Raw genomic sequence first — 26,737 nt, 5'->3', positions numbered from 1 at the left:
TAACTAATCCAAACACACCTGGCACATAGTAAGCACTTAATAAGTGTTTATCAAACTGAATTCAATTAATTTATAGATTTTTTCATTTATGAAATGGGATTAACACTTATACTACCCACCTCACAGAGTCACAAACCTTAGAGTACTATGTAAATATGAGTGATTATTATTACTATTATTTCCCCCATATAACAATACCTCTGCTTCTACATGTGAAACCCACCTCCCTGCCTTCCTTCTCAGAACCCTCTTTCCTCTCCTTTCCATACATGTTTTGATCTTTCCCCACCAGCATATGGCAAACCACTGCATTCTTCTTCAGCAAATCCATTTTCTACACTCACCATTTCTAGGAGGCCTTTGCATAATACCCAGCTCCTTTCAATGGCTACCATGGCTAACAAATTCCTCTGATTCTTTTCTCCCTCACTTCCATCCCACCTGACTCTTACTTCCTCACATCTGTTGGTAGGGAGCTGATTTCATCCAATTATTTGGATAAGGCCGTATGTTTTTCTTGGTGCTCAGTATTTCCTCCTTTTATAAACACCATACAACAAAGTGCTAAAATTCTGAGGTCAGAGGGCAAGGGTATAATCCCTGGATGGGCTAGTTAACTCCAAGTTACTTCGTATCCACAGACTGACTCTACCGCAACTCCCTCACTCCGGCGAAATGTCTTAAACATGAGTGCACAAAGTATATTAGGGAGCAAAGGGGAATGAAGGCTGAGAGAATGCAGATGACTCAGTACAATTTTTCCTCGCTACCGGTTATAACAAATCAAAGCATACACACTACAGAAAACATTCTTTTTGTGTGAAGAAGAAAAACTGGCATTCAGGTGGTTTTTAAAAATTCTTTGAAGTACAAATATTACTTCATTTAAATCTCACAAACCTTTGAGAAAGGTACTACAGGAAGCCCCATCTTACAGATGAAAAAACTGAAGCTTAGAAAAAGTAAGTGATTTTCCTAGGATTATACTACTAGTTAGTTATCAGAGGCAAGATTTGAACTCAGATCTTTCTGAGCTCAAGTTCAACATTTTAGCCATCATACCATAATGCTTCTTTATCAAGTATGACACATTGATTAAGGTGAAACATCTGAAGAGTGGAAGCAACTCTATTCTATTGCTATCAACACCAGAAACCATAGGAAAGACTGAGAAATCACACCCAGACCACTAATCTAGCCAGAAGCATAGACAAGTCCTTGGACATTACAGGCATGCTATAGCACAGGGAATCTGGGTTGCTAAATAAGGTCTCCAGCTGTCCCTGAGAGACCCATCCCCATAATGCAATCAGTGATGATGGTGTTAATGATGGCTCTTCTTAGTATCATAGGAACATTACAGGGAAATCTATCTAAGGCAGAAATGTATTGATGTCAAGAAAATACAAAGAATTGTCAGGCCTGATAATGTGGTCCTAGCTTACCTACTCAACCTTATTTCCACAGCTGGAGGAGGCAATTTAGGATAGGAAAGAGTAGTGAATTAGGAGTCAGAAGATAGTGGCAGAAGCAGCTAGATTAGAATCTATCCTTTTCTATGACCTCTTCACCTCCAGGTGATCTCTGACATGTTCCAACAAGAGCCTTCTGTCTCTTAAGGAGAACCCAGAGATTAAGCCTATTTCGGAAGGTCTAAGATCTGGTATATTGGATTGCAACTCAAGGTGAACCCGTGGAGAAAAAAAATAAGGAAAGCCCCACCATCACCAAGTCATCCAGGCTAAAGTCTCTGCCATCTCTCAGTCAGCAGCTAAGCCAAGTGTATGTAAATGAAGTTTGAATTCTAATGTGCTCTGAATGGAGCCAAGCATGTGATTGAATTGACCGGACATGTTAGAAGCCTTCAAAAGAGAGGAGGTGGAGGAAAGGAGGAAAGAGAAAAGATGGAGAGAGGGGAATGCTGGAGAAGGAAGAGGATGAATAGGAAAAAGGAGGATGGGAAAAGGTTATAAAAGAAGAAGGAAGGAAAAGAGAAAGGAGAAAAGAGGAATGAAGGAAGACTAGGAAGAACAGAAGGAAAAGAAGAACAAAGTATCACTCCAATCATCTGACCCATGCTGTCATAAGAACATTGATAACACACACTGGCTCAGGCGCACTCAGCCTAGGATTCCAACTCTTGACAGATTGTGGATCTAGGTAAGCTAGGACCAAGTAACCACTGTTCTCTTCCACAATGTCACCTCCAGAAGGTTAAGGATGACCTCATTCTCTCTTACTAGCCCAATACAGATTCAAAATTTATCTGAACCATACTTAAACATACTGATGTTTCTAAGAATGAATTAATGAATGAAAAGGCAATTAGGAAGTGCTTGCTTGCCATGTGCCAAGAACTGTGCTAAATGCTGAGAATACAATAAAGTTCAATCATTTTTTTTAATTTTTGAGTTCTAAATTCTCTCCCTCCCTCCTACCCTTCCCCCACTCATTATGAAGGCAAGAAATGTGATGATTTTACATGTGAAATTGTATAAAACATATTCCTGTGTTAGCCATCTTGCAAAAGAAGAAAAGGAGGAGAAAGAGGAGGAGAAAAATAAAGGAAGTGGGAAAAAGTATGCTTCAATCTACATTCAAGCTCCCTTGGTTTGTTCTCTAGAGGTAGATGGCATTTCTCATCATAAGTCTTTTGAAATTATTTTGGATTATTTATTGATCAGAATAAAGTCAAACACAGTTGATCATCATACATATTGCTATTACTGTATACAATGTTCTCCTGGTTCTGCTCACTGTACTTTGCAACAGTTCATATAAGATTTCTCAGGTTTTTCTGAAACCATCCTTCTCACCATTTTTTTTTCTTGCTTTTTGGTGAGGCAATCCGGATTAAGTCACTTGCCCAGGGTCACACAGCTACTAAGTGTCAAGTGTCTGAGGCCAGATTTGAACTCAGGTCCTCCTGACTCCAAGGCCAGAGCACTATCCACTGAACCACCTAGCTGCCCCCTGCTCATCATTTCTTATAGCACAATAGTATTCTAACACAATCATATATTGTGACGTAGTCTTTAGCCATAGTCCCACTGAATTCTGCCCTGGCCAGATCCCATTTGAAGTATTGTACTGAATGCCTGAATGCCTCATCTTAGGAAAGCCATTGATAACTGGCAGAGTGCCAAGGGTAACCAGGACAGTGAAGGGGCTCCATTCATACTTTATGGAATTGATTGAAGGGATTGGGAGGTTTAATGTGGGCAAGCAAAGACTCAGGGGAACACAAGGACTGCCTTTGAGTATTGGGAAGGCTATCATATAGAAGATTAGACACATTTGATTTGGTATCAAAAGAACCAAGAGCAATGGTAAAGTGCAAAGATGTAAATTTAGTCTTGATCCAAGGAAAAACCTGCTAGCAAATAGGGCTATCTGAAAGTGGAATGGACTGCCTTAAAAGGCCATGGGCTACCTTTCATCTGAGGTATTCATTCAGAGGCTAGATGATTATTTATTGAGTGTGTTGTAGAGAAGAATCTTCTTCACTTTAGTGACCCAGGCCTCCTTTCTGTTCCTCAAACAAGACACCCATCTTCTAACTCTGGGCATTTTCCCTGGCAGGCCCCCATATCTAGAATGCTCTCCCTCCTATTTTCTGCCTCCTGGCTTCCCTGGTTTCCTTCAAATCCCAAATAAAATCCCACCTTCTGCAAGAAGGCTTTCTCAATCCTCCTTAATGCTAGTGCCTTCCCTCTGAGATTATCCAGTTTTTCCTGTATCTAGCTTATTTGTACATAGTCGTAGACATGTGATCTTCCTCATTAGACAGTGAGCTCCTTGAGAGCAGGAATTGTCATTTGCCTTTCCCTGTCTCCCCAGCACTTAGTACAGTAGGTACTTAACAGATGCTTATTCACTGACCGAATCCCTTTTAGATAAAGGTTGAACTAGATGGCCATAGAAGTCCCTTTCAACTCTATAATTCTGTACGTACGGAGATAAATGTCATACCAAAAGTACACTGTAGTATTTGATCTGACCACCCCCTCCTTCTTGGAAATCTCTGGTCTTTTGATTTTCCTTGACACTACACAACTCCAGATTCTCCTCCTATCCCTTTGATCATTGCAGTTCCCAGTCTCCTGTTCCTCTCTTGGCCCCTTAATGGAAACACTTCCCAAAGCTGTTCTTGCTTCTCTTTTCTCCTATGTTTTCCCCCTTGGCAATCTCATTTATTCTCAGTAGTAGAATAGAATTAGGGGTGGGGGTGGGAAGCAAATTCTTGAGATCTAAGTATCTCAGGCTTTAACAGAAGTAGTTTGCAGGTGTCTATGGGTACAGGGAGCAGAGAAAAAAAGAAATGACAAGGAAGAAAATGGAATTGCCTAGTGATGTGGAATACAAGATTTCAGTTCTCTATATTGCTGGAGCCCATTGGTCTTAAAGTACCAGTGAAATTCTAAACAGGGTGTCAAGGAGCTAGAGGTACAAGTCCCACCCAACATGTTCCCTTTCCCACATACAAACCCCCAATTTAATTTAGTGCAGAGCAAGAATAAGACAAAAGGTTCGTCGATAACAAGTGAACCACTTCACTGAATAGAGGAGAATCCCCTGTCTTGGGCTTCCTGGAAGAAGTTGAAGCTTGCAGTGGCGGCAGGTTAACTCACTAGATGGACAGGCTGAGGGGGAAACAGTCAACAACTCTGAATCCCATCTCAGCTACTTTACTAATCTATGTGACCTTGAACAAGTCATTTACTGACAAGTCATCTAAACTCTCATCCAGCTGTGTTTTTCCACGTTTCTAAAAGATAGCACATGAGACACTAAATCCTTTATAGAGGTCTCAGCAGGGAAGCTCTAACCCTGGACTTAGAAACTTTCATCCTTACTCTGCATTACCTTCCTCCCCTCCCCACCCACAGTCCTGCTGACATAGCAACACAGGAGCTAATGGGGGAGGGGAGAGAAGTAAGGAAATAGAATCTTTGGAACATCTGTGTATTCAGAATTAGCAGGGGTGAGCAGGGCCCCCAGATTTTCTGGATGGGGCACCTCTCATGGAGCTAACCTGTGCTCAGGGGAGGCATTCCAGGTCTGATCTCAGGGCCACCAAGAAAATCTCCTCTCTTCAATCCTATCTGCTTATCTTATAAGCAGCCACTGTTGCTTGGGGTTGGGGGGGGTGAAACTGGGGAGAGGAGAAGGGAAATCACCCCCCTCAAAATCCAAAATTGAGAAAGCTTGCACAAAGAGAGAGAAATCTCAAAAGTAAAAGGAGGAGTTATTTCCACGGCTTTTCTCATAGACTACAGGAGGAGGGAGTTCCTCAGGGAGAGGGTCCATCCTCTCTGATTCTCATTCACCAATCATCTTTTGCACAACCCTCTTCCCTACTCACTAAAGACCAATCAGAGTAGTTCACTATGTTGTCCTAACAAAGGGCTGGAGCAAATGTCCTTCAGCAAGGAAGCATAGCCCATGTCCAAATCCATGGAAAACACCCCAGTCCAGCAAATAAGGGGTCCCCCATCATCCCTGCTGCACAAAGAAGCAATGAAGAGCAGAATTTAGGGAAGCCGACACTGTGGGTAGGTCTGCCTACTTGGTGACTTTTTGTCCCCGAAACCTCCCCCCATCTCCACATAATCCGAATTTCTTTACTTCACTTTTCAACATTGCCTGAAATCCCAAAAATTAACGTGGCATTTGGGTTACTAAGCCTCTGCTTTTAAAAAGATTAATACCCCATGGGAGAGCTCAGAGGTCAACATCAATCATTAACACCTTGAAGGGATTCACATTAACTGCTAGATAAGATCCTAGGGGGATTGAGGGGATGGGCATTTGGGTGGTGATAGGATGGGAAGGGAAAGGTGGTTGTTTTGAAACAGAACACTTTAGGGAATAGGACAGGCTTGGGTGTGGGATAGTTGAGGCAAACTCATGGCTGCATGAAGATCCTAAGTATCAGGGTCCCTTGAGAGAGATAGAAGTACCACAGAGAGATTCAGAATATAGGGGATGAAAGGATGCCAAAGACAAACTTCACCTAATTTTAAAGTGGAACTGGGTCTAGCTCTGAACTCAGGAAAAGACTGACTCATTGCCATAGACTTGGAGCTGGAAGAAATTTCAGCGGCCATCTAATCTATCCCCTTCCTAAGAAGAAACTCTCTCTACCAAATCCCCATTAATGATTCTTCAGGTTCTGTACTCTGTACTCAACGACTTCAAGGGATGGACACCATCCCCTTGGTGGAAAGGGGAGATATTCTTCTTTCTGGGACTCAGTTTCCTTATCTGTTGGACAAGATGATGCCTAATGTCTCTTATATCACAATCAATCAATAAACTTTATTAAGCACCTACTATATGCCAGGCACTATGATAAACACACAATTGTGTGGTCTAAGACCACCTGGGTCCCTACTCACAAGCCCAGCACTATTAGCACCAAAATTTAACCACCCTCTAAGTTAAATAGGCCTTTGTGGGACAGCCTATGAATCTACACTAAAGATAACAGTGCATGGAAAAATGCACTATAACTTCCCAACAATTGACTTACAAACTTTTGGAACACACCCTGTTCAAAGCTGGAGGCCACCCATATTCATTTTTATGGTATTCATTACTTGTTTATTCAATTCCCTTGTCCAACATCTTCTAGTTGAATCATCTTACATAGCCAAGCTGGCTAATGCCTCTTGTTGAGATTTCAGGATGAGTGTGTATCTGGTAACAGATTCATTACAGGCACTGGGGAAGGCATTAGCAGTGTAGGAAGAGGCTAGCTGGCTGCAGTCTCTGATGATGGGAAAGGCTACTGCCCTATAGTCCAATCAAACCTATTTCTAATTCTGCCGGGGACTTATTTGGCAACACAAAGGGTGAGAGCAGAAATCAATTGGGGTTTGGATCCAAGAAAAACAAAGGCAGCATCTGGTCAGGGATTCTCCCGGATTTAGAGAACTTTGGGAAGGGGAACAAGAATGCAAAAGCTTTAACTCGATTCAGAATTTCAGGGCCCCCCAGAAGCTTGCAAGCATCCAAAATGCTGACTGATCTAGGAAAATTATAAAAACTCCACTCAAACAGAAAGTTAGAAAAGGTGAAAATAAGAAGTAACATGGGTCCCACCTGTCCCACTATAGCAAAACCAAAAAGTTCCCAAGAAGATAAAATGCAAGTGTGTACCACACAGAAACTCGGTTAAGAAGTCTGTTGTTATTTCAGTCATGTTCAACTCTTCACAACCCCAACTGGGGTTTTCTTGGCAAGGATACTAGAGTGGTTTGCCATTTCCTTCTCCAGTTCATTTTACAGATCAGGAAACTGAGGCAAAAAGGGTTAAGTGACTTGCCCAGGGTCACACAGCTAATAAGTATCTGAAGCTGAACTCAGGTCCTCCTGACTCCAGGCCTAGTGCTCTATCCATTTCTGCCACCTAAGTGACTACTCTCTAATTAAGAATTCTAACCTTGGACAAAGCTACATTGAAAATGTGCTCTTAACTCTGTCCTCTGACTCCTCATCAGGGATCTTCTTTTTTCTAGATAAAACTACTTTATAAGGGAGTTAGTGTGATGATGTCATGAAGGACTATGGAAGTTCAAATCCCAGCTCTTCCAACATCATCTGTATGACCTTGAGAAAGGTGCTACATCTCTCTAGGTCTTAGTTTCCTCATCTGTAAAAATGAGCATGTTAACCTCTTTCATTTCCCAATCTGAAGAACTATATCTTCTATATATTTGCTTCAGTAACAAACCAATCTTTCATTTAAGACAAACTTGACCTATACCTATTCCTGGTCTATAGTTAATTGTTTCACTCTACTTTGCATCTTCTGCCCTGCCTAGTTTCAACTCCATGCAACAAGCTGCCCTTCCCAAGGTAAGCTCATCACTTCTAAACTCACCACCAGGCGGCAAACTCAAGCCTTGATTGACACCACCTCCCTCAGCCTCCTCTCCCCCCCTCACCTCCTTTGTTTCAAGGACTGGAGAGCTGGGTACCAAACTTCTCCCTATGCCTTACTTTACAGAGGGCAGAAATTGGACTCTACTCACTCCACTTTGCTGCTCTGCCTAGTTTCATCTCCATGGAACAAGATTCCCCCACAGTAGTTACTCCCTGATATCCCACCCCATTTTCCCCACCACCACCCCCCCGCCCTGGGTTTCCTGCCTCCTTTTTAGATTTGTGTCCTTTTTAGATTGTAAGTGCCTTGAGGGCAAGGACTGCCTTTTTATTCATTGTATCCCTAGCATTTAGCACTGTGCCTAGCAGATAGTACATAATTAATTTAGAGTGGGGTGCCAGGGGATTCCCCAGGATATCAACAAATAAGGTCAAAAAATCCAGAAAGAAACTCGGGGGGAGGGGAGGGGCAATATTACATATTTTATATATATATATATATACACACATATATAAAATGTCTGGCATTTATGTAGCTCTTATAATGTACATTATCTCTCTTGAACTTTATAGCAATCCTATGAGCAGACATTTCAGGAATTACAATTCCCTCTTTACATATGAAGGAAATAAGGCTCAGAGAAGCCGGCTAATTTACCCATGGTCACATAGCTAGGAAGTTTAAGAAGTGAGACTCCAACGCAGATCCTCTACCCCCTCAGCATAGGAACTACAGAAACCAAAGAACCCCCAGCCCTGGAAGGAAGTTTAACCTGTAAGAAAAAGGAGGGGAAGGAAAGAGCTGACAATGTGACAATGTAATCAAGCTTCCAAATAAGTCAACCAATTAGCTTTGACCCATCAGTGCCATCCCAGAAGCCCAGAGAAAGGTAAATCTGACATTTCTCCAACCCTAGTTCAAAGCATCATATCCCTGTTCATCTACTCCTACATTCCCTGGTCCATGTGATTGAAATAAGTTCAACCCATTCCCCAGTCCATCCCCAAGGTCCCAAGGTTCTGCCATTCAAAGACTGGATAGAGGGGGACTAGGAAGATGAGGAAGCTGTCCTATCTCCCAAGTTAAACAATCACAGCCAGGGATGTGGGGGTGTTGTCCTCGTTCTTTGCACAAGTTTGAAATACCAGGAATCTACATGGAACCCCACAAATCACAGCAGAGAAAGTATCCCACCACGGTTTTTTCTGGCAGACAAGTAGCGGGGCTTCTAGACTCAGCTGTCAAATAGGAAAAAGGGAGAGGGATACTGCTCCCCACATTCCCAGAAGTAAATTGTCTTCTGGTGTGATCCTGCATCCACCAGCCTCATCTCTGAGCCCCAATCCAAGTGCCAGACAAATGGATCTGGACACAAACATTCAGAGCTGGAAGAACCAGGCATCAGAGGGGGAGTAGAGGTGCAGGGGATGAGACGAGGACCTGGGGTAGGCAGCTTGATGAAATTTTAGTATCAAATTCTGGACAGGAGCCACAGGACCTCTTTCTGCTGCCATAGGCTTTTTGCAGTTCCAAAATGTTCAAGCCAAGATGCAGAGGTGGCCATGAGCAAAGAACATTCAGAAGACAATGAGTCCATTGAAAGCAGAAGCTCTCTTCCACAAAGCCTTTTATGCCTTAAGAAAAGGAACTCAAAGAGTAGATCTAAGAGGCATTGAGCCCCTCGGTTGCAAGTTTCTTTCCTCTGTCCTCTAAGGGTGGATGGGAGTTCACAATTGTCTACAATCTTTCTATTGCCCGTAGCAAGGTCACCAAAGATCTCAAAGCCAGATCCAAAGATGTGTTGTATGAAGACTATGAGTGATGTTTCACAGACTTACCCCCTATAACTTCAAGAATTAAATTAGCCATGCAAATAAAGATGAGCCCCACCAGACCCAGAGTCTAGAAAGAAATCAGGCTATAGAGAAGTATAGCTCTGAAAAAAATTAGAAATCTATGGAAAAATACAAATTTTTAATTTGATGTTTTATATATTTAATGCTAATAACTCATACCAACTTTGCTTCTTCAGGTGATTGATGATCACCATAATCAGAAGCACCATTGCTTTGACATTGATAGAGTTACAGAAAAATTTCCAAGTGAGGAAAATGGTTTGTTATGGCCTGATTTCTTTTTTAACTTGAGAGGCTATTGTAAATGCATTTTGGTGGCAAGTTGTTATGTTCAATGATTGCATTAATTTGGGTACACCACCTTTGGCTACTTAAGAGAAGTGTGTGGCAGGCAACTGACCTAACTGTCTGGTGAAGAAGGAACAGGAGCAAACATCTGGACTTACTCAAGCATACCTGATCTAATTAGAAGCTGTCCTTTCACCCAGCCTTAACAGAAGGGCAAACAACAGCTCTGGTTTCCACAGGATTACTCTCCCCCTCCCACCAGTAGGCAACAGAACAAGAAGAGGAGTCCTGCCTCGGTGCTTTCAGTCATCAAAATTAACTCCACTTAAAAAAAGGAGAGGAAGAGGAAGCAGGGACTTTTGCTGGCAAGAGACAGGTAAAGGAAAAAGAAATACACCAGAAGGGCAAGGTATCAAGCATGCTGTTTCCCTTGCCAAATTCTGGCATTCGAGGCCTTCCAGAATTTACCCCAATCCTACCTATTGACCCTACCTTATCTCCTACCTAAGCCCAACATAACTCTCTGCTTCTGTCAAGTTGGCCTCTAGAGGAAAAGGGGAAGGAAGGGACTAGGTGTTATATTTCTCTTATATTCCCTATCTCTTATGTATTATATCTCATATCCCTTATATTCCCTAGTGCTTAACACAGTTCTAGATGCAGAGTAGATACTTAATGAATACTTCTTTAATATATGAATGAATGAATGAATGAGTGCAGTATCTCCAGGGGTGACCCAATGAAAGGTAACACCTTCTTCCCTAAATTTCCCCTTCCATTTTAATCCTTTGGCCCTAAGATATTTCTCTTGATTCCCCAGGCCATACCTACATATCTTGGAATGCTTTCACATGAACTAGGTCACACTTCCTCACCTGGATAGATGTACAGGTAGTGATGACACTAGTCCCCAGGCTGGTGCTGTCATTGAGATCATCTGGCAAGGATGGGGTCTTCTCCATCTTAGGAGACTGAGTGGCATGGAACAGGGGATTCTTGGGGGACACATTCACATCCGTGCCATTGCCAAAGGCCTGGATGGCATTTCCTAGAAGGCATACGGGAGAAGGGAGACAAAAAGATTCCAAGCTCACAGTGGCCACCTCACACCACCTTTCCCTCCTGGTACCCCCCTACCCTCCACCCTCCTGTGATAGCACCAAAACTAGGAGTGGGGGTGGGGAATTCCTCTAATGTCAACATCCAAAGACCTATATGCAAAAGTATTACTGTTATTACTGGTATTTTGCTCTCTGGAGAGGTGGTGAGAGAAAGAAAAAACAGGGAAGGAGAAGGAAGGAAAGAAAAATGTATGGTGGAGAAAAGGAAAGAATGAAAGATAGGAGAAAAAGAAGAAAATGGAAGCAATAAGGATGATAGAAGGCAGAAAGAAAGATCTGAAGAGAATAAAGGGAAATGTGACTGGTAAGCTGCTAGAGAGAACTTGAGAGACATGGCAAAAACCAGGGGTGGGAACATCAAAACCAGGAGGGGATTGCTATCCTCTGACATTGGAGTTCAACCACCTCCCCAGCTGTGACACCACCAGACAGGAGGTGCCACTTTTATTGCTGTCTCAGATGGGGTGCTGGATGACTTTCAAAGGACATTGTTCTGATTCTATGACATAATGGACTCAGTAAATGGGAAAAGCCACCATGGACAGTGGCATGGTAGAAAGAGTATCCCCTGTGGCTAAGTTAACAGGGAAGATTTGACTGGAGCCATCAGGGCAGTTGCATTAGAGGACAACACAGGTTCAGGCCCCCAGAACATAAACCCTAAAAGACCAAATGCCATAGTTCAGACCTGGAGAATCTGCAAAGACTCAGTCTATTTTATATAAACTAGACACCCCTATAGAGACGATCCATGCCAAGCTGTCAAGAGGTGGAACAAGGGCATCCATGACATGGCCAGGGCCACAAGAACTTACTGAGACATGGGTTCTCTGAGAAGTCCTTCAGGAACTTTTCACACTCTTCCTCCATGTTTCCACTCCCTCGGCAACTGCACCAAGGGGACACCACAATGCTGGTGGGGTTGGAGTCCACATAGTTTGGTGTCATATCAAACCCTGAGGAAACAGGGAAAGGGGGGAGAAGGGAAGAGGAAGGTGAAAATGGCAGCAGATTTTTCCCTTTCTCCCTCTCTTCCTAGGACCCAAGGACCCCATCTACCCTAGGGTAGACACGTGCTGTTTATCAGCATCATAATATTAATTCAGATGTCACTGTTTCTATTACCACCGGGGGAGAAATTGAGGCATAAAGAGTCACCTGCTTCCTCACCCATTAAGGCAGAAAAGAAAACCTAAGAGTCCTGCTTCCTGAACATCTGGCAGTTTGCTTTCTCCTTCATTAGGGCAGTTAGGTAACAGCTGATAGAAAGTTTGGCCTGGAGTCAAGAAGATCTGAGTTCAAATCCAATCTCAGGCACCTACTGGCTGTATAATCCTGGCCAACTCACTTCAACTGTGTCTGCCTCAGTTTCCTCAATTGTAAAATGGGGATAACAATAGCACCTACCTCCCAAGGTTGTTATGAGGATAAAATGAGATATCTGTAAAAAAATGTTTAACACAATACCTGGCACATAATAGGTGCTTAATAAATATTTGTTTTCTTTCCCTCCCCTTTCTTAACCATCCTTCCTTTCTATCCTTTTCCATATTTCAAGTCCCACCTGTTAACCCCCAACTTTGGTATCCCTTCAAAACCTCTGGATATCCCAAGGGCAGTCAGCCTATTCTGCCACATAGAAGAGCTGGTACCATCATATCTCTAAGTGGTTCCCTAGTAAGGAAAGAATATCTTCTGGTTCCCACTATTAGCTGCCACTGCCTGAGTCTTCGGCAAAGTCAACACACAGGTATTGAGTAACTGACTCAATCTACAAGCAATTCTAAACCCTGCAAAGACTAGGAAAGTCAAAAAGGTCACCTTTACTCCAGGGAATATCAGCATAGAGGCTTACCAATCATGCCTGCATAGGAGCCCAGACATGCCTGGTAGTTGTCTGAAGGGCAGCTGGTTGTTGTCTGGTAAGAAACACGACAATTGGCATGGAAGTCTGCCAGCCGGGACCTGATGAGATGAAAAACAGAGGAAAAAAACGTATGATTTGGCTGTTTTTTTTTTTCTCCTCCTTTTTCTCTTCATTTAGTCCAAAGGAGAAAGTTCTCTTTTCCATACCTTCCACGGAGTGCAGGGTTACAAATGGAGGAAAGAAAATAAGGAAGTGAGAGGGAGAAATAAGAGGGAATAATTTTATGCTTTCTTATATTGTTCAGTGCTGTTTCATGTGGAGGTATAAGTTTTGTGTCGATGTTAGATTGTAAGCTCCTTGAAAGCAGGAACCCTGCATTTATATTTGCCTACCTACCTCAGGCAGTCTGTCAATAAACATTAATTAAGTCCCTACTATGTGCCAGGTACCATGCTAAGCAACAGGGATACAGAAAGAGGCAAAAGACAGTCCCTGACCTTAAGGATTTTACAATCTCAAAGAATTGTGAAGAAAGTCCTAAAATACTATAGAATATGAACTACAAGTAGTAATAACATTTATCATTATATCCCCCCCAACCCCCACTCCAGCACAGTGTGGAGCACAGATACTGCATGTAATAAAGTATCACATGTGTAATTATATACATAACATTCATTACATTATGAATTGTAGGTGTAGAGCTAAAAGGGACTTTGGTAGTCTTCTAATCTAATTACTAACATGGAAACAGTTCTGGTGAGATAAAATTACTTGCTCAAGAGCACACAGGTACTAAGTAGCAGAATCTGGATTCAAGCCCAGGTCTTCCAATTCCAAATCCGGGTCTCTTGCAATAGTAGCATGCTGCCAGTAGGGAAAAGAATGGGAAAGATAAATAGGGAAGGGAAGAGAATAAAAAAGAAGAAGGGAAAGGGAGAGGAGAAAGAAGCATTGGGAAAGGGAAAGAGGAAAGGAGACAGGAAAGAGCATAGAAAGTATTTGTTTTCTGTGATTCTTTCACTCCAAAACAACCTAATAGCCCAGTAGACTGGGAAAGGAAAGAAGGAAGGAAGCAAGCAAGCAAGCATTTATTAAGCACATACTATGTGCCAGGCACTGTGCTAGGAATTTTACAAATATTATCTCACTTGATCCTCACCACAACCCCAAGAGGTAAGTGCTGTTATTATCCACATTTTATAGTTGAGAAAATTGAGGCAGACAGGTTAAGTGACTTGTCCAGGGTCACACAACTAGTAAGTGCCTAAAAATGGATTAGAATTCAGATCTTTCTGATTCTGGGCCCAGGCCTCCATCCACTGCACCACCTAGCGTCAGGAAGAGCTAGGAAAAATGACTTAAGCTTAAGTCAGGAGACCCAGGTTCTAGTCTCTTCTTTATCCACCTGAGTGAGCTTGGGCAGATCACTTTGAACATCAGTTTCTATATTTATAAAACAAGGATAATACCTCCTCACCATCTACCTCCACTGTATGGAGATTAAATGAAATCTTCCTTTATCAAAGGATCCAAATGTCCACCCAAATATCAAACATTCATATTATTTATTGGTCTGTCTCTGCTTCAAATATGAACAATAGAATCTAGCCTATGTAGAAATTTCTTCTCCTGTTCTAGCTTCCCAGGCCTGAATCACCCCTCCCTAGCTTCCAAAGCTATATAATCAGTTCTGAGCAGGGGACCCCATGGTATAGTTGAAATAACACTAGACTTGTAAGTAAGAGAACACATACATATCCTGACAGCAGCACTTATTATCTCTGTGATCTGGGGTCAGTCACCTCCCCTCTCTCAACTTCAATTTTCTCATCTCTAAAATGAGGGGGTTGGGCAAGATGATGCCTAAGGTCCCTTCCAACTCTGTGACTCTAGAAAAAAAACTCAGCTTCTCATCATTTACCATTGAAAATTTGGGGGAGGGGATCCAAACACAAATGGCTCTTTCTGTGGAGATGCCAATGGAGCTCCAAGTGACAAGAAGGGGTGAGATCTGTGACTTGAGCTGGAGGTAGTGGCTTTCTTTCCCCCTTTTACATTATGAAGGAAATGCCATTCAGGCTGGCTGGAGAGAAAGCATTAGGAAATTTCACCCACCCTAATCACCCAGCCTCCTCACTTCCCACCCTCACCACCACCTAGCTCATGCACCAGTCAGTCTAAAAACTGTGTGAAAAATCTCAGGCTTCAGAGTCTGTAAAAATTCACAGGGAAAAACCTATCTGGTCTTTCAGTGCTCAGTGTTCTCATGGTCTCAGGGGGAGGTCTCTGAGAAAAGCTCTGATTGAAGTTGAAACCCTTCCAGACAGTAGAAACTCTCCTTGCTTTCTGCCTCTTTTTCTGGCCCTGAGGATACCTTTGCTTATCGTTATGGTCCTTCAGTCCCTGAGCACATTTGGAGTCAATGCTTCTTTGTTTATTCAATGAGTCTATTCAGGCTGTGCCGTTCCACTGGTTCAAGCATGGGGCTTATGGGACCAGAGTTATTTGCTGTAATCAATAGACACAGAATCATCGAATCACAGAATTGGAAAATTGGAAGAGACCTCAGCAGCCACCTAGTTTAACACATTCATGAAAGGAACCCCTACTCAGCTTGAAGACTTCCAAGGACAGGGAAACTCCCACCTCTTGAGGCAAACCATTCCTTTTGCACACTGCACAAATTGGTGCATGGTTTCTCCTGACCTCAAGGCTAAATTTGCCTCCCTGATACTTCTGTCTACTCTTTTTGGTTGTGTGGTGCAGTGGATAAAGCGCTGGGCCTGTTAACAGGAAGACCAGTTGAAAACCAGCCTCAAACACTGTGTGACCTTGGGAAAATCACTTAACCTTTGCCTGTTTCAATTATCTCACCTGTTAAATAAAGATAATAATAACACCTACCTCCCAGGGTCGTTTGATGATCAAATTCGATGTTTGTAAAGTGCTGAGTACAGTGCCTGGCACATAGTAGGCATTTAGTAAATGCTCGTCTCTATATGACAACCCTCCAAATTCTTGAAAATGGCTATCATATCCCAGTCTTCTTTTCTCTTGGCTAAACATTCCCAGTTCCTCTAATTGACACTCCTAAGTAATGAACTTAAAGCCCTTCAACATCCCAGCTGCCATCCTTCAGACACTCTCCAGCTTGTTAATTAATTTCTTAAACAGCAGTATACAGAACTGAACCCAATACTCCAGATGAAATCTGATGACGGTAGAGTATGATGGGATGATCACCTTCCAATTCCTGGAAGCTACACTCCCCTTAATGCAGCTCAACATCCAATTAGCTTTCCTGGTGCCACATCACCCTATTGATATATTGTGCCTACAGTCCACTAATACCCCCAGATTCTTTTCAGAATAACAGCTGCCTATCCATGCTACTCCCAGCTTATAATTGAAAAGTTGGTTTTTTGCACCTGAGGGCAAGACTCTATACAGATCCCTATGAATTTCATCTTACCAAGAGTTATCAAGCTCCTTTTGGATCTTGTCACTTTTATGTACTAGCTAGCCTTCCCTCTTCCCCCCATCCCTCCCCATCCTTACCTCAGCTTTATGTCATCTGCAAATTTGATGAGCATGCCATGCAGGCTTTTAACTCATTCATTGAAGTGTTAAACAACACAGGTCCCTGGAGTACTCCACAGAAGATGTCCTGCCATGTTGACACTGAACCACTACTCTTCAGGTCTGGTCATACAAACCAGTCTGAATTTTATCTCATTGTATTATCTCTTTATCTTTTCCACAACAATCATACAGCTTTGCTAAAATCTAGGCAAACTAAGGCTACAGTTGCCCTCATCTATTAGTTTTGTAATCCTAGGAAAAAAGAAATGAGGTTAATCTGGAATAACCTATTCTTGATAATGCCATATTGGTTCTTTGGGGAGAGACAGACAGACACAAACAGAGAGAGACAGACAGAGAGAGAGCCAACAGATGTCTAGATAACTGTAGCCACCCCTCTCACCATTATATAGGATGGCCCAAAAGTCTTAGTACAGTTTTAGGCTTTAAAAGCTTTCTTAGCTTTTGAGACAGACCTAGATTATATCTTTGTGCTAGGCTTATGATCTGTTTCTGAGCCTCCTCATCTATTTCCTCTTTCTATCTAGGTGATCTATGCCTGGCACATAGCAGGTGCTTAAAACATGCTCATTGACCTGTTACCTTGACAAAACAACTTGATCTCTTCCTCCTTTAACCAAATATTCTCTATCATGCTTACCTCTTCTTGTTCCTGGGTTTCCTCACTTAAGTGTATCCTCTTAATAAACAATGCTACCTTATTCCCCACCACTACCACCTTTTACCTGTACTATTCCTTTTGAATAAGGTACAATCATCCAGAGCTAGGGTCCAGTCATGAGTTTCTTCCCAACTAGTGGTCTTAATGATATCCACGAGGTCAAATTTGGCCCCCTGCATTAGGACCTTTAGTCCTTCCCATATGATGCCTCCTATATTTTAAACATTAGCATAGAAACCGTTGCAGCCATGGGTTTCCTTTCTAGTTCTTTTCTTGGATTTTGTTTCCTATGTCTTTCTGGATGTCTCAGATGCCTTTTTTTTTTTTTTTGCTATTCTCTAAATAGTATCTAACCTTGAGGATATATGCAGGCAGTCTTTTCACTTCCCTAACCTTTTTAGTTTAAAGCCTTTTTTTATTATTATTATATTTGCAAGGCACCTGGCAAATATATTCTTACCAGCCTCTGTTAGGCATTCTCCATCCATCACCAGGAATTTGTCATTCCTATATTGTAAGCCATGATCCAGAGATCCAAGTAGTCCCACTCTCAGATATCATCTCATTATATTACCTATTCACTTCTCAAATTAATTTTTCTCTCCTGCAGTTCTTGCCTTTAATGGGTATCTGTTTTAGGTTTCATTTGTACCCACATGAATCATCAAAAGCATATCATCATCATCTGTTTTGATAAGTTTCAGAAGGTTCTCTGTTATGTCTTGGATATAGGGCCCAGAAAGACAACAGACATCTCTACTGTTGTTTCAGATCAACAAATAGCTACCTCAGTAGCCCTGAGTAGCCCTTACCAACTATTACAACTCTACTCTTCCTTCTTCTTTTATACTTTGGTAAATGACTTATCACCTGATAGCTAGCACATAGACAATTTACATAATGCTTTATAAATATTATCTCATTTTTATCCTCATAACAACTCTGTGAGGCAAATTTTATTATCCCCATCTTATAGATAAGGAAACTGAAACAGGCTATTTAAATGTCTTCTCCAGGGTCGAACAGCTAAGAAACGTCTGAGACCAGATTTGAACTCAGATCTGACTTCAGGTCCAGTGATCCACCTAGTCAAGTCCCTGAGTCACCTACCTGCCTCTAATCATAGCTTGGGGAGTTCTACCAAATCTTTCCTGGAAGGACAAGCAGCTGCCTCCTGCTCAGTGCATCTGCTATCTCTTCTTTAGGAAGAACCTGAAATATCTTTTTAAACACTAATTGTACAGGTACTCTTTCCCTTCCACTTCTCTTTTATGTAACACTCTCCCATTCTCCATCACCCAAACAAGAGTCAAGACTCCCAACCTCCACTTCAGTTCCTTTTTCCCATAGAAGCCTTGTATCTTTCTGTTTCTTTCAGGAATCCTTCATTTTCCCTAATGACCTAGTATGTGGAGAAGCATTCTTTGAGTTCCTTCAATCTTCTCCTCCAGGAGAGAGATCAGTCTACCCTTGGAATACAGATGATAATCACTCAACTGCAGCAGAAGTACCAACATCTCACACTAAATACCAGTCATTGCATAATTTCCTCTACTGTTCATGATAATTGAGATTTGCAGGTTCGTTTCTTGAAACTACTTGTGGATATTTACACCTCTGACCTAACTTAAAAAAATTTTAGCAGCCAATTATTACTTCTTAATAACTTAACAACTCTGAATTCCTTTCTGTTTTCTCCACAACTCCAGAATCCCAAACCCACCCATCTACCCTTTAGCCTGGCACAAATTTTCTATTTCAACAATTTGCCCCACCCATCTACTCACTCAATTAATTTGCTCACCATACTAATCCTTATACTTACATTTTCTTAGCTTTCCAACCAGCCAACTTCTTGGCTTGCCAACTACCTTTCCCTTATCCTTCTTGAATTTACCTCTTCCAGGTTCTACTCCCCATAATCTTCTCCTTAATCCTACTTCTTTCTTTTATAGCCTCCTTACTTGTCTCTGATCTTACTTCTCTTACAACCAAGCAGTAGTATCTGGAGCAAAATCTAGATCTGGAGATCATTTTTCAAATTTTACTCAACTTCTTCCAAATTCTGCCAAATTTCTCCTTCCCAAATTTAACTTCTAAATTAGTCACCAGTCCAAACTATTCCAAGTCATGTATGTGATTTTCTTCTCCTCATCCAGCTTAAGTTTTTCTCCCACTTTCAAAGGCCTTCATAACCTAGCCCCCTCCCACCCTTCCAGTTTTCTTACACCTTATTACTCTCAATGGCCACATACTCTTACCTGTTCCACAAACAAGACACTCCGTCTCTTGATTTCATGAATTTCTCTGGCTGTCCCCTCATGACTGGAATGCTTTCTCTTGCTCAACTCCACCTATTGAATTCCCTGGCTTCCTTTAAGTCCCAAATAAAATTGCATCTTTTACAGGAATCCTTTCTTAACCCCTCTTAGTGCCTTCCCTCTATTATTATTTCCTATTCATCTTATATATAATTTGTGTTGTATATACTTGTGTGCATGTTGTCTCCCCCATTAGATTGTTAGTTCCTTGAGGGCAGAGAATATCTTTTTCCTCTTTTTAGATCTCCGGTGCTTAACACATTGCCCAGCACATGGTCAGCACTTAATAAAAGTTTATTGCCTGACTGATTACAACCTTATCCCCACAGACAATGGAAGTAGAGTTCTCCTTCCAGCATAGACAAACCAAACTCCTAACCAGGCTGATCAGCTAGAGATAGAATCATGGCTATCATGCTGAACTCAGAGTGATGGAAAGCTTGGGAAGACCAGCAGCTATATGAATCTCTCTCAGTTTCCTCATCTATAAAATAGAGATAGTAAAAATGCCTACCTCACAGGGGATCAAAAGAGATAACACAAACTGAAAGCACCATATAAATGTCAGCTAGCAGTAATAGTAATAGTACAAGGAGATACAGAGCTAGATGAGGGTATGTAGATGGTTTAAGACAAACCCATCCTCATTTCTGCAAAAGCAACTCCCAATGCATGCCTGAGTGAAGGCATGTGAGCAACATGCTCTCTATATATGATTAGCCCACATTACATTATTAATTTCCTTTCAGGAAGTCTGGGGAAAAGGCAGATGAAATAAATCCCATCTCCCACATTACAGTAAAAGGAAACACATATTTGTTTTCATCCCTTTCTCCTATGCCTGAATGATACATCTCATAATCAGGCCCCAGAATGGAAGAAAAGCAGCATTTTAGAAAGTTCATTTCCCTCTGTAGAATCTATGGGCCTTCTTTCCCAGATCAGGATGGCTTTTGCCACAAAAATGCAAAGAAAGAGATGCAATGTAGGCTAGCCCAGAATCAGTCTGAACATTGTTTATATGACTGGAATGAAGAATAGCTATACATACATCCCTGACCTTTAGAAATCTGAATGGGGATTGTAGCCATAATAACAAAGAAGAAGCAGTTGGTATTTGGAGGCTCAAAGGAAGATAAGTAATGTTTTGGCCCTCATTCTTTGGACTCATTGTTCCCTCCACAAGATATTAGAGGAGATAGAGCAAGGTCTCGGCCCTAAGGAGACTCTAGGACAGGGCTGGGAAACCCACTCTAGGACACTGTGTTGGGAAATTCAACTGAGATTCTAAGAAGACCAGGAGAACAGGGAGGAGGCCAGGATAGAAATGAAAAGTCAAGAACAGAGCTGTCAAGGACAGGATCTCTGAAGAGCTAGCCAAATTCTATATTCTATAAAGGGGGGAAGGGTATTATTCTAATACTTCAGTGACTCCCACAGTATTCAAGATTCCTAATCCCTTCTTCTAGCTATACACTACCCATCATCCAAGGCCCACCTCAAGTCCCTCCTCCACGAAATCTTCCTTCTTTCTTCCAGATGTCATTGATTCACTGAGAGCAGAGATTGTTCCTTTCTTTGAATTAGTATCCCCAACAACCAGCATGGATCTTGGTATACAACACATACTTAATAAATGCTTGTTGACTGATCAGCCTCTCCCTCCTTTGGGAGCCCACAGTACTTGGTAATCAAATAACACAATGCAGCAATAAACTCTATCATGACTTGCATTATTCTCAAATTGTTTCACCTATGTGATCCTCCTCTCCATGACTTAGAGGTAAACTCCTCCAAATAGGAGAAAATTACTTTTTTCTTCCTTCTTTTGTATCCCCGACAATCCTGGTGGAAGCCCAGGTACAGAATAAACATTTTATACTTACTGGTAGACTGGCTGACTGATTGGAATGGAATATGATACATCACAAAAGGTTTCCTCAAGGCCAGTTGATGTGCATTAATCAGAGGTGATAAAACAGTCTGCTTTCATCTTCCCAGGAATAAGCATATTGTCCATCACATTTGGCTTCCATGCTCAGGTTCTGCAAGAGCTGAAAGTCTCCCAGATGCTTTAAATTTTAGCATGACACACTGAAGATCTCTCTTTCCTTCAATGTAGTCACTTCTCCCTCTAACTGGATTGCCTCCCTAACCTGCAGTGTCAACCTCAAGCTCTTCCATCAATCTTTTCTCTCTTCTCTCTCTCGACTATCATTGGTTCCAGCTATTGCTGAAGAGTATTCAAGGTGTAGGTGTAAAAGCTCAGGAGAAAAAAACTTTACTTATAAATGAAATCTCCAAGGAATGAAAATATTTTCCTAAGAGCCCTAAAGGAAGGAGGATAAGCCATTTGTAGAAGCAAGTAAAAGAGAAGGTAAGAAAGGCCATGCCCAAGCACTTTTGACACTGCAAAGGCAATTCACTTTTGGGAGTGAATCAGGATAGATCTCTGGCAGCTGGGAGCAAGGCAGTATTATGGTACAGGAGTATGCCCCCTCAAATGGGCTTGCTGATGATTGTTAAATTTTAATGTAAAACCTCAAAAATTCCATTTCCACCTCAAAAATCAGCAAATTGGGGCTTGAGTTATTGTTTTGTTGACTGTCTAGGCTTAAGAAAGTAATGGAGAAAATGTTAGCACATTAAACTTAGGAGTCTGTTGTAGGTCCATTCTCCCACCCTACCCCACCCCCACACACATTTTACTGCTAAACATTCATGATGTCATTGGTCCTCTTTGAGAATGAAGGATCAGCAACAACACCAGCACACACCTGAATGGAAAAGGTCACTGGACTAGGACTCAAAGCCAAAATCTAATTCACAAAATAGACAGGGTAGTTTGTCTGGAAAATATCTAGATTTTACAGGGGACTAGAAGCTCATCATAAGTCAATGGCAGGATATGGCAACTCCAAAAAAGTAATGCAATCTTGTACTTCATGAAGATAGGTTGATGAAAAAGGGGGATGATTGAGAGTCTTGCTGTACAAACATCTGGAATTCTGTGCTCAGTTTAGGAGGAAAGCTGATAAGCTGGAGAGTCACTAGAATGGCAAAAGGACTCAAGTCCATCATGTATGAAGCCCTTTTGAGGAACTTGAGATGTTTAGCCTGGAGAAGAAAAGACTGGGGGGAGGGAAGGGAAGGAAGTTACCTTAAAGTACTTGAAAAATCTGTCAAGGGAAGAGTGCTTGTCACACAGTAGGTGCTTTATAAATGGTCTTTGTGAGAGATAACTGAAAAATCATTGGACTCCCTAAAAGCCATAAACACAAACAACAGCAGCAAAGAGTCTAAACATCGTATTTTAAGAAATTATAGGGGCAGCTAGGTGGCGCAGTGGATAGAGCACTGGCCCTGAAGTCAGGAGGACCTGAGTTCAAATCTGGCCTCAGACCAAACACTTGACAATTACTAGCTATCTGACCCTGGGCAAGTCATTTAACCCCAATTGCCTAAAAAAAAAAAACTAAAAAAGAAAGAAATTATAAAACTGTCCAGCTATCTTAGAACCTGAGGGTAAAAGAGAAATTGAAAGAATCCACCAGTTATCTCCTGAAAGAAACCCCAAAATACAAATGTTCCTTGAGTTACATTGAATTGAATTTACCTGAATTCAATTCAATTGATGAAGGGCACTTATTTTGCTTAGTCGCAGAAGATAAAAGTAGAAGCTATGGAGGAAACAGACAATTTAGGCTTGACGTTGGGGAAAACTACCTAACAATTACAGCTATCTAAAAGTGGAATTAGCTTCCTCAGGAGGTAAAAGTTCCCCCTCACTGAAAGTCTTCAAGAAAAGATCACATATTGGACATGCCACAGTGTAGCTTATTTCTACCTTGGTAGCTTCTCTCCAATATGCCCCCTTCTGTCCTCTGATACTACCACTACCCTAGTGCAGTTCCTCATCACCTTACTCCAGGACTATTGCAATAGCCTGCTGGTTGGGTTTTCCTGCCTCAAGTCTCTCCCCACTCCAATCCACCTTCTATTCAATCATCAAATTGACCTTCCTAAAATGCAGGTCTGACCACGTTAGTCCCCACCCCCTTCAATAAACTCCTGTGGTTCCCTGTCACCTCCAGGATTGGCGTTTAAGGCCTGTCGTAATCTTTCCAACCCCTTCCTAGCTTTCTAGTCTTCTTACACCTTATTCTACCCGTATATTCTTCAATCCAGTGACACTGGCCTTCTTGTTGTTTCTTGCTCAAAACACTCCATCTCCTGATTTCAAGCATTTTCACTGGCTGTCCCCTATGCCTGCTATGGTGCCCTTTCTTATCTCTACTACCTGGTTTCCTTGGCTTTCTTCATGTCCTGGCTAAAATCTCACCTTCCACCAGAAACTGTTCCTAGTCTCACTTAACGTTAGTGCCTTCTCTCTGTTTATTATAACCAATTTATCATATATATATATATATATATATATATATATATATACACACACATATATATACACATATATATACTCGTATATATACATATACATATGTGTATGTGTACACATGTGTGTATACTTATGTTTTTTAATATAAACACATGTGTATGCACACACTTACATGTTTATATGTCTCTATATGTATATACATATGTACACATACACATATAGACACTGTATGTACACACATATATATGAATTAGATAGATCAATGGATCGATGGATCAATGGATGCATGGATAAACAGATAGATAGATAGATAGATAGATAGATAGATAGATAGATAGATAGATAGATAGATAGATGGATAGATAGATGATGGATGGATAGATGGATGGATGGATGGACAGACAGACAGATAGATAGATGATGGATGGATAGATGGATGGATGGATGGATAGACATACAGACAGACAGACAGATAGATAGATAGATAGATAGATAGATAGATAGATAGATAGAGCTTGTTTGGACATAACCGTTTGCACATTGCTTCCTCCATTAGACTGAGTTCCTTGAGAGCAAGGATTGTCTTTTTGCCTTTCGCCTTTCTTTGTATCCCCAACACTTAGCATAGTCCTTGGCATATAGGAGGTGCTTAATAAATGTTTATTGACTGACTGACTAGATGACTGCTCAGATTCCTTCCAGTTCTGACATTCTGTTACTCTTCAGTGACTTCTAGCTCCTGCTCTGTCACTCAGTCTCTCTAGGGCTTCTTCTCATCTGTCAAGCTACAACACTGTTCTCTGATAAGCTCCTTTAGGGCAGGGCTGCCTCTGGTTTTATCTTTGTATTCTTAGCACTCAGCACAGAGCCTTGAATATAGTAAGCGCTTCATAAACATTGAATAGAATACCTGCCCTTAGATCCCTCACAGGGTTGCCATTAGAATCAAGTGAAACCATAGGAATGAAAGTGTTTTGGAAAAAATAGAGGGTTATGCAAATGAGAAACTATTATTTTTATAACCCTGCTTGACAATGACATTGAAATGGGGGAGGGAGGCCTGCTGTCTACCACTAGTATTCCACTAATAGTAGAGGAATAGCTTCTTTTGGGATCAGCTTTGGATATGAAAGGAACCTTTCTACCTTGAAGATATGAGGTCTTTCATCTCAGAGGAGTGAGCATATATGAGAAAAACATCTCCTGTTTCCTCTCCACCTGACCAGTACCAAAGAATCTGGTGGCACAATGCCATGAACCCAGAAGATCCATTGCCCACCTCCAAAAGCCCTCCTCATGCCACACTGGGAGAGGGGTAAGCAGAGAAGACCCCACAAGTAGTATGCTCTTGAGCTGGCAGGGGGTCCTACACCAACTAATCAGCAAGACCTCCCCAATCAAACAACTCCCTTCTTCCTCAGGTTGCTGCTTTTCCTCTATGACAGAAGGATCTTATCAGTGCCAGAACCTCAGGAGAGGACATCCTACTCAATGAAAATAGGGGAGAAATTAGGCCTAAGAAGAGCAGAAAAGATAGGTAAGGTGAAAAGAAATAATGAAACCTTCTGTTCATTCATTCACTTTTCATTGCCTTGGATCCAAGGCAAGCTAGAGTGATAAATGATGCCAGTTAGAAAAACACCAGGTCCATATCACCACAGGTCACTGGGTTGCTAGGATTTCTCTCTACAACCACACTTAAACATGATAAATCTACCATGTTGGATGCCTTCTGTCAGCATCAGAGACTGAGTAGTATCTGTTTCCTCTGAGGTACATGAAAAGTTACAGGCCCAACTAGGATGCAGGGCTGCTATACAAACACTCCTGGCCTCAGTCTTGGTAGCCAGCATTCTCCAAGGCAAATGTTATTCTTTTCATAAGACATGACATGCCAGCTGGTAATCTCCGCACAATCTCTGAGCCAGATGTCACTCTTCACCACAATACACCATGAGTTAGTTGGTTTCTTGGATGTAGTTCTAGCTGCCAAGAATAGACCTTTCCTGGAATGGCCCCATGGTTTCTCAGATTGCTGCCTTTTAATGCCTCCACAAAAGATAGAGCAATGGAATGTGTGTGCACATGAGCGCAAGCGCGCGCGCACACACACACACACACACACACACACACACTCCATCTCAGCAGCAAAGTGAAGAGAATGAGACAACTGGCTGCTCCCAGCACAAGGCACCAGAAAACTAACCTTTTCTTTGGGTTTGCATCCTCAGTAGCTGTGGCCATTTCAGCCAAAAAATGGGCACTGACAGAGGTGAAAAAGAAAACTAGACCTCAAATTATTTCTGTATAGGACATGTGCACAGAGGGAGTGAAGGGAAAAAGAGGAAAGGGTTGGATTTTCAGAAAACTAATTTTTCAGCCCCACCTGTCTCCCTCTTTTTCCTCTCTATCTCCTCCCTCTCTCAAACTCACCCAGATAATGCATTAGATTGTGTTTTCCCTCCTATAGCGAGCACCTCAAGCAGGCATAGCACAGGTTTCAAAACTCCACTATGATCATCTTTTAGATTCTCTCTCTCTCTCTTTGTCTCTCTCTCTCTCCTTCTCTCTGTCTCTGTCTGTCTCTGCTCCTCTTTCTCTTTCTGTCTCTCTATCTCTTTCTGTCTGTCTCTATCTTTCTCTCTCTGTCTCTGTGCATGTGAGGTGTGTGTGTGTGTGTGTGTGTGTGTGTGTGTCTTTCCAGCATCAGACTTAAAGGCCAAAATGATA

At 41.8% G+C, this 26,737-nt stretch overlaps 1 protein-coding gene across 3 annotated transcripts in view; it reads right to left on the bottom strand.

The window, feature by feature from the left end:
* The window catches only part of GFRA2 (GDNF family receptor alpha 2), a 102,701-nt gene that overhangs the window by 2,148 nt on the left and 73,816 nt on the right, over positions 1-26,737 (bottom strand). For 2 of the 3 annotated variants that reach the window (XM_027865320.1, XM_027865322.1), the window contains 3 exons: positions 13,012-13,121; positions 11,972-12,112; positions 10,911-11,083 (listed from right to left, as the gene is read on the bottom strand). In XM_027865320.1, coding sequence (XP_027721121.1) covers positions 10,911-11,083; positions 11,972-12,112; positions 13,012-13,121 — 424 coding nt within the window. The remainder of the gene's footprint in view (positions 1-10,910; positions 11,084-11,971; positions 12,113-13,011; positions 13,122-26,737) is intronic. The other variant, XM_027865321.1, reaches the window with a different exon arrangement.

This window comes from Vombatus ursinus, unplaced genomic scaffold, assembly GCF_900497805.2.
Source record: "Vombatus ursinus unplaced genomic scaffold, bare-nosed wombat genome assembly UNPS02014778.1, whole genome shotgun sequence".
Taxonomy (NCBI): Eukaryota; Metazoa; Chordata; class Mammalia; order Diprotodontia; family Vombatidae; genus Vombatus; species Vombatus ursinus.
This window is presented reverse-complemented; position numbering and strand designations above follow the sequence as displayed.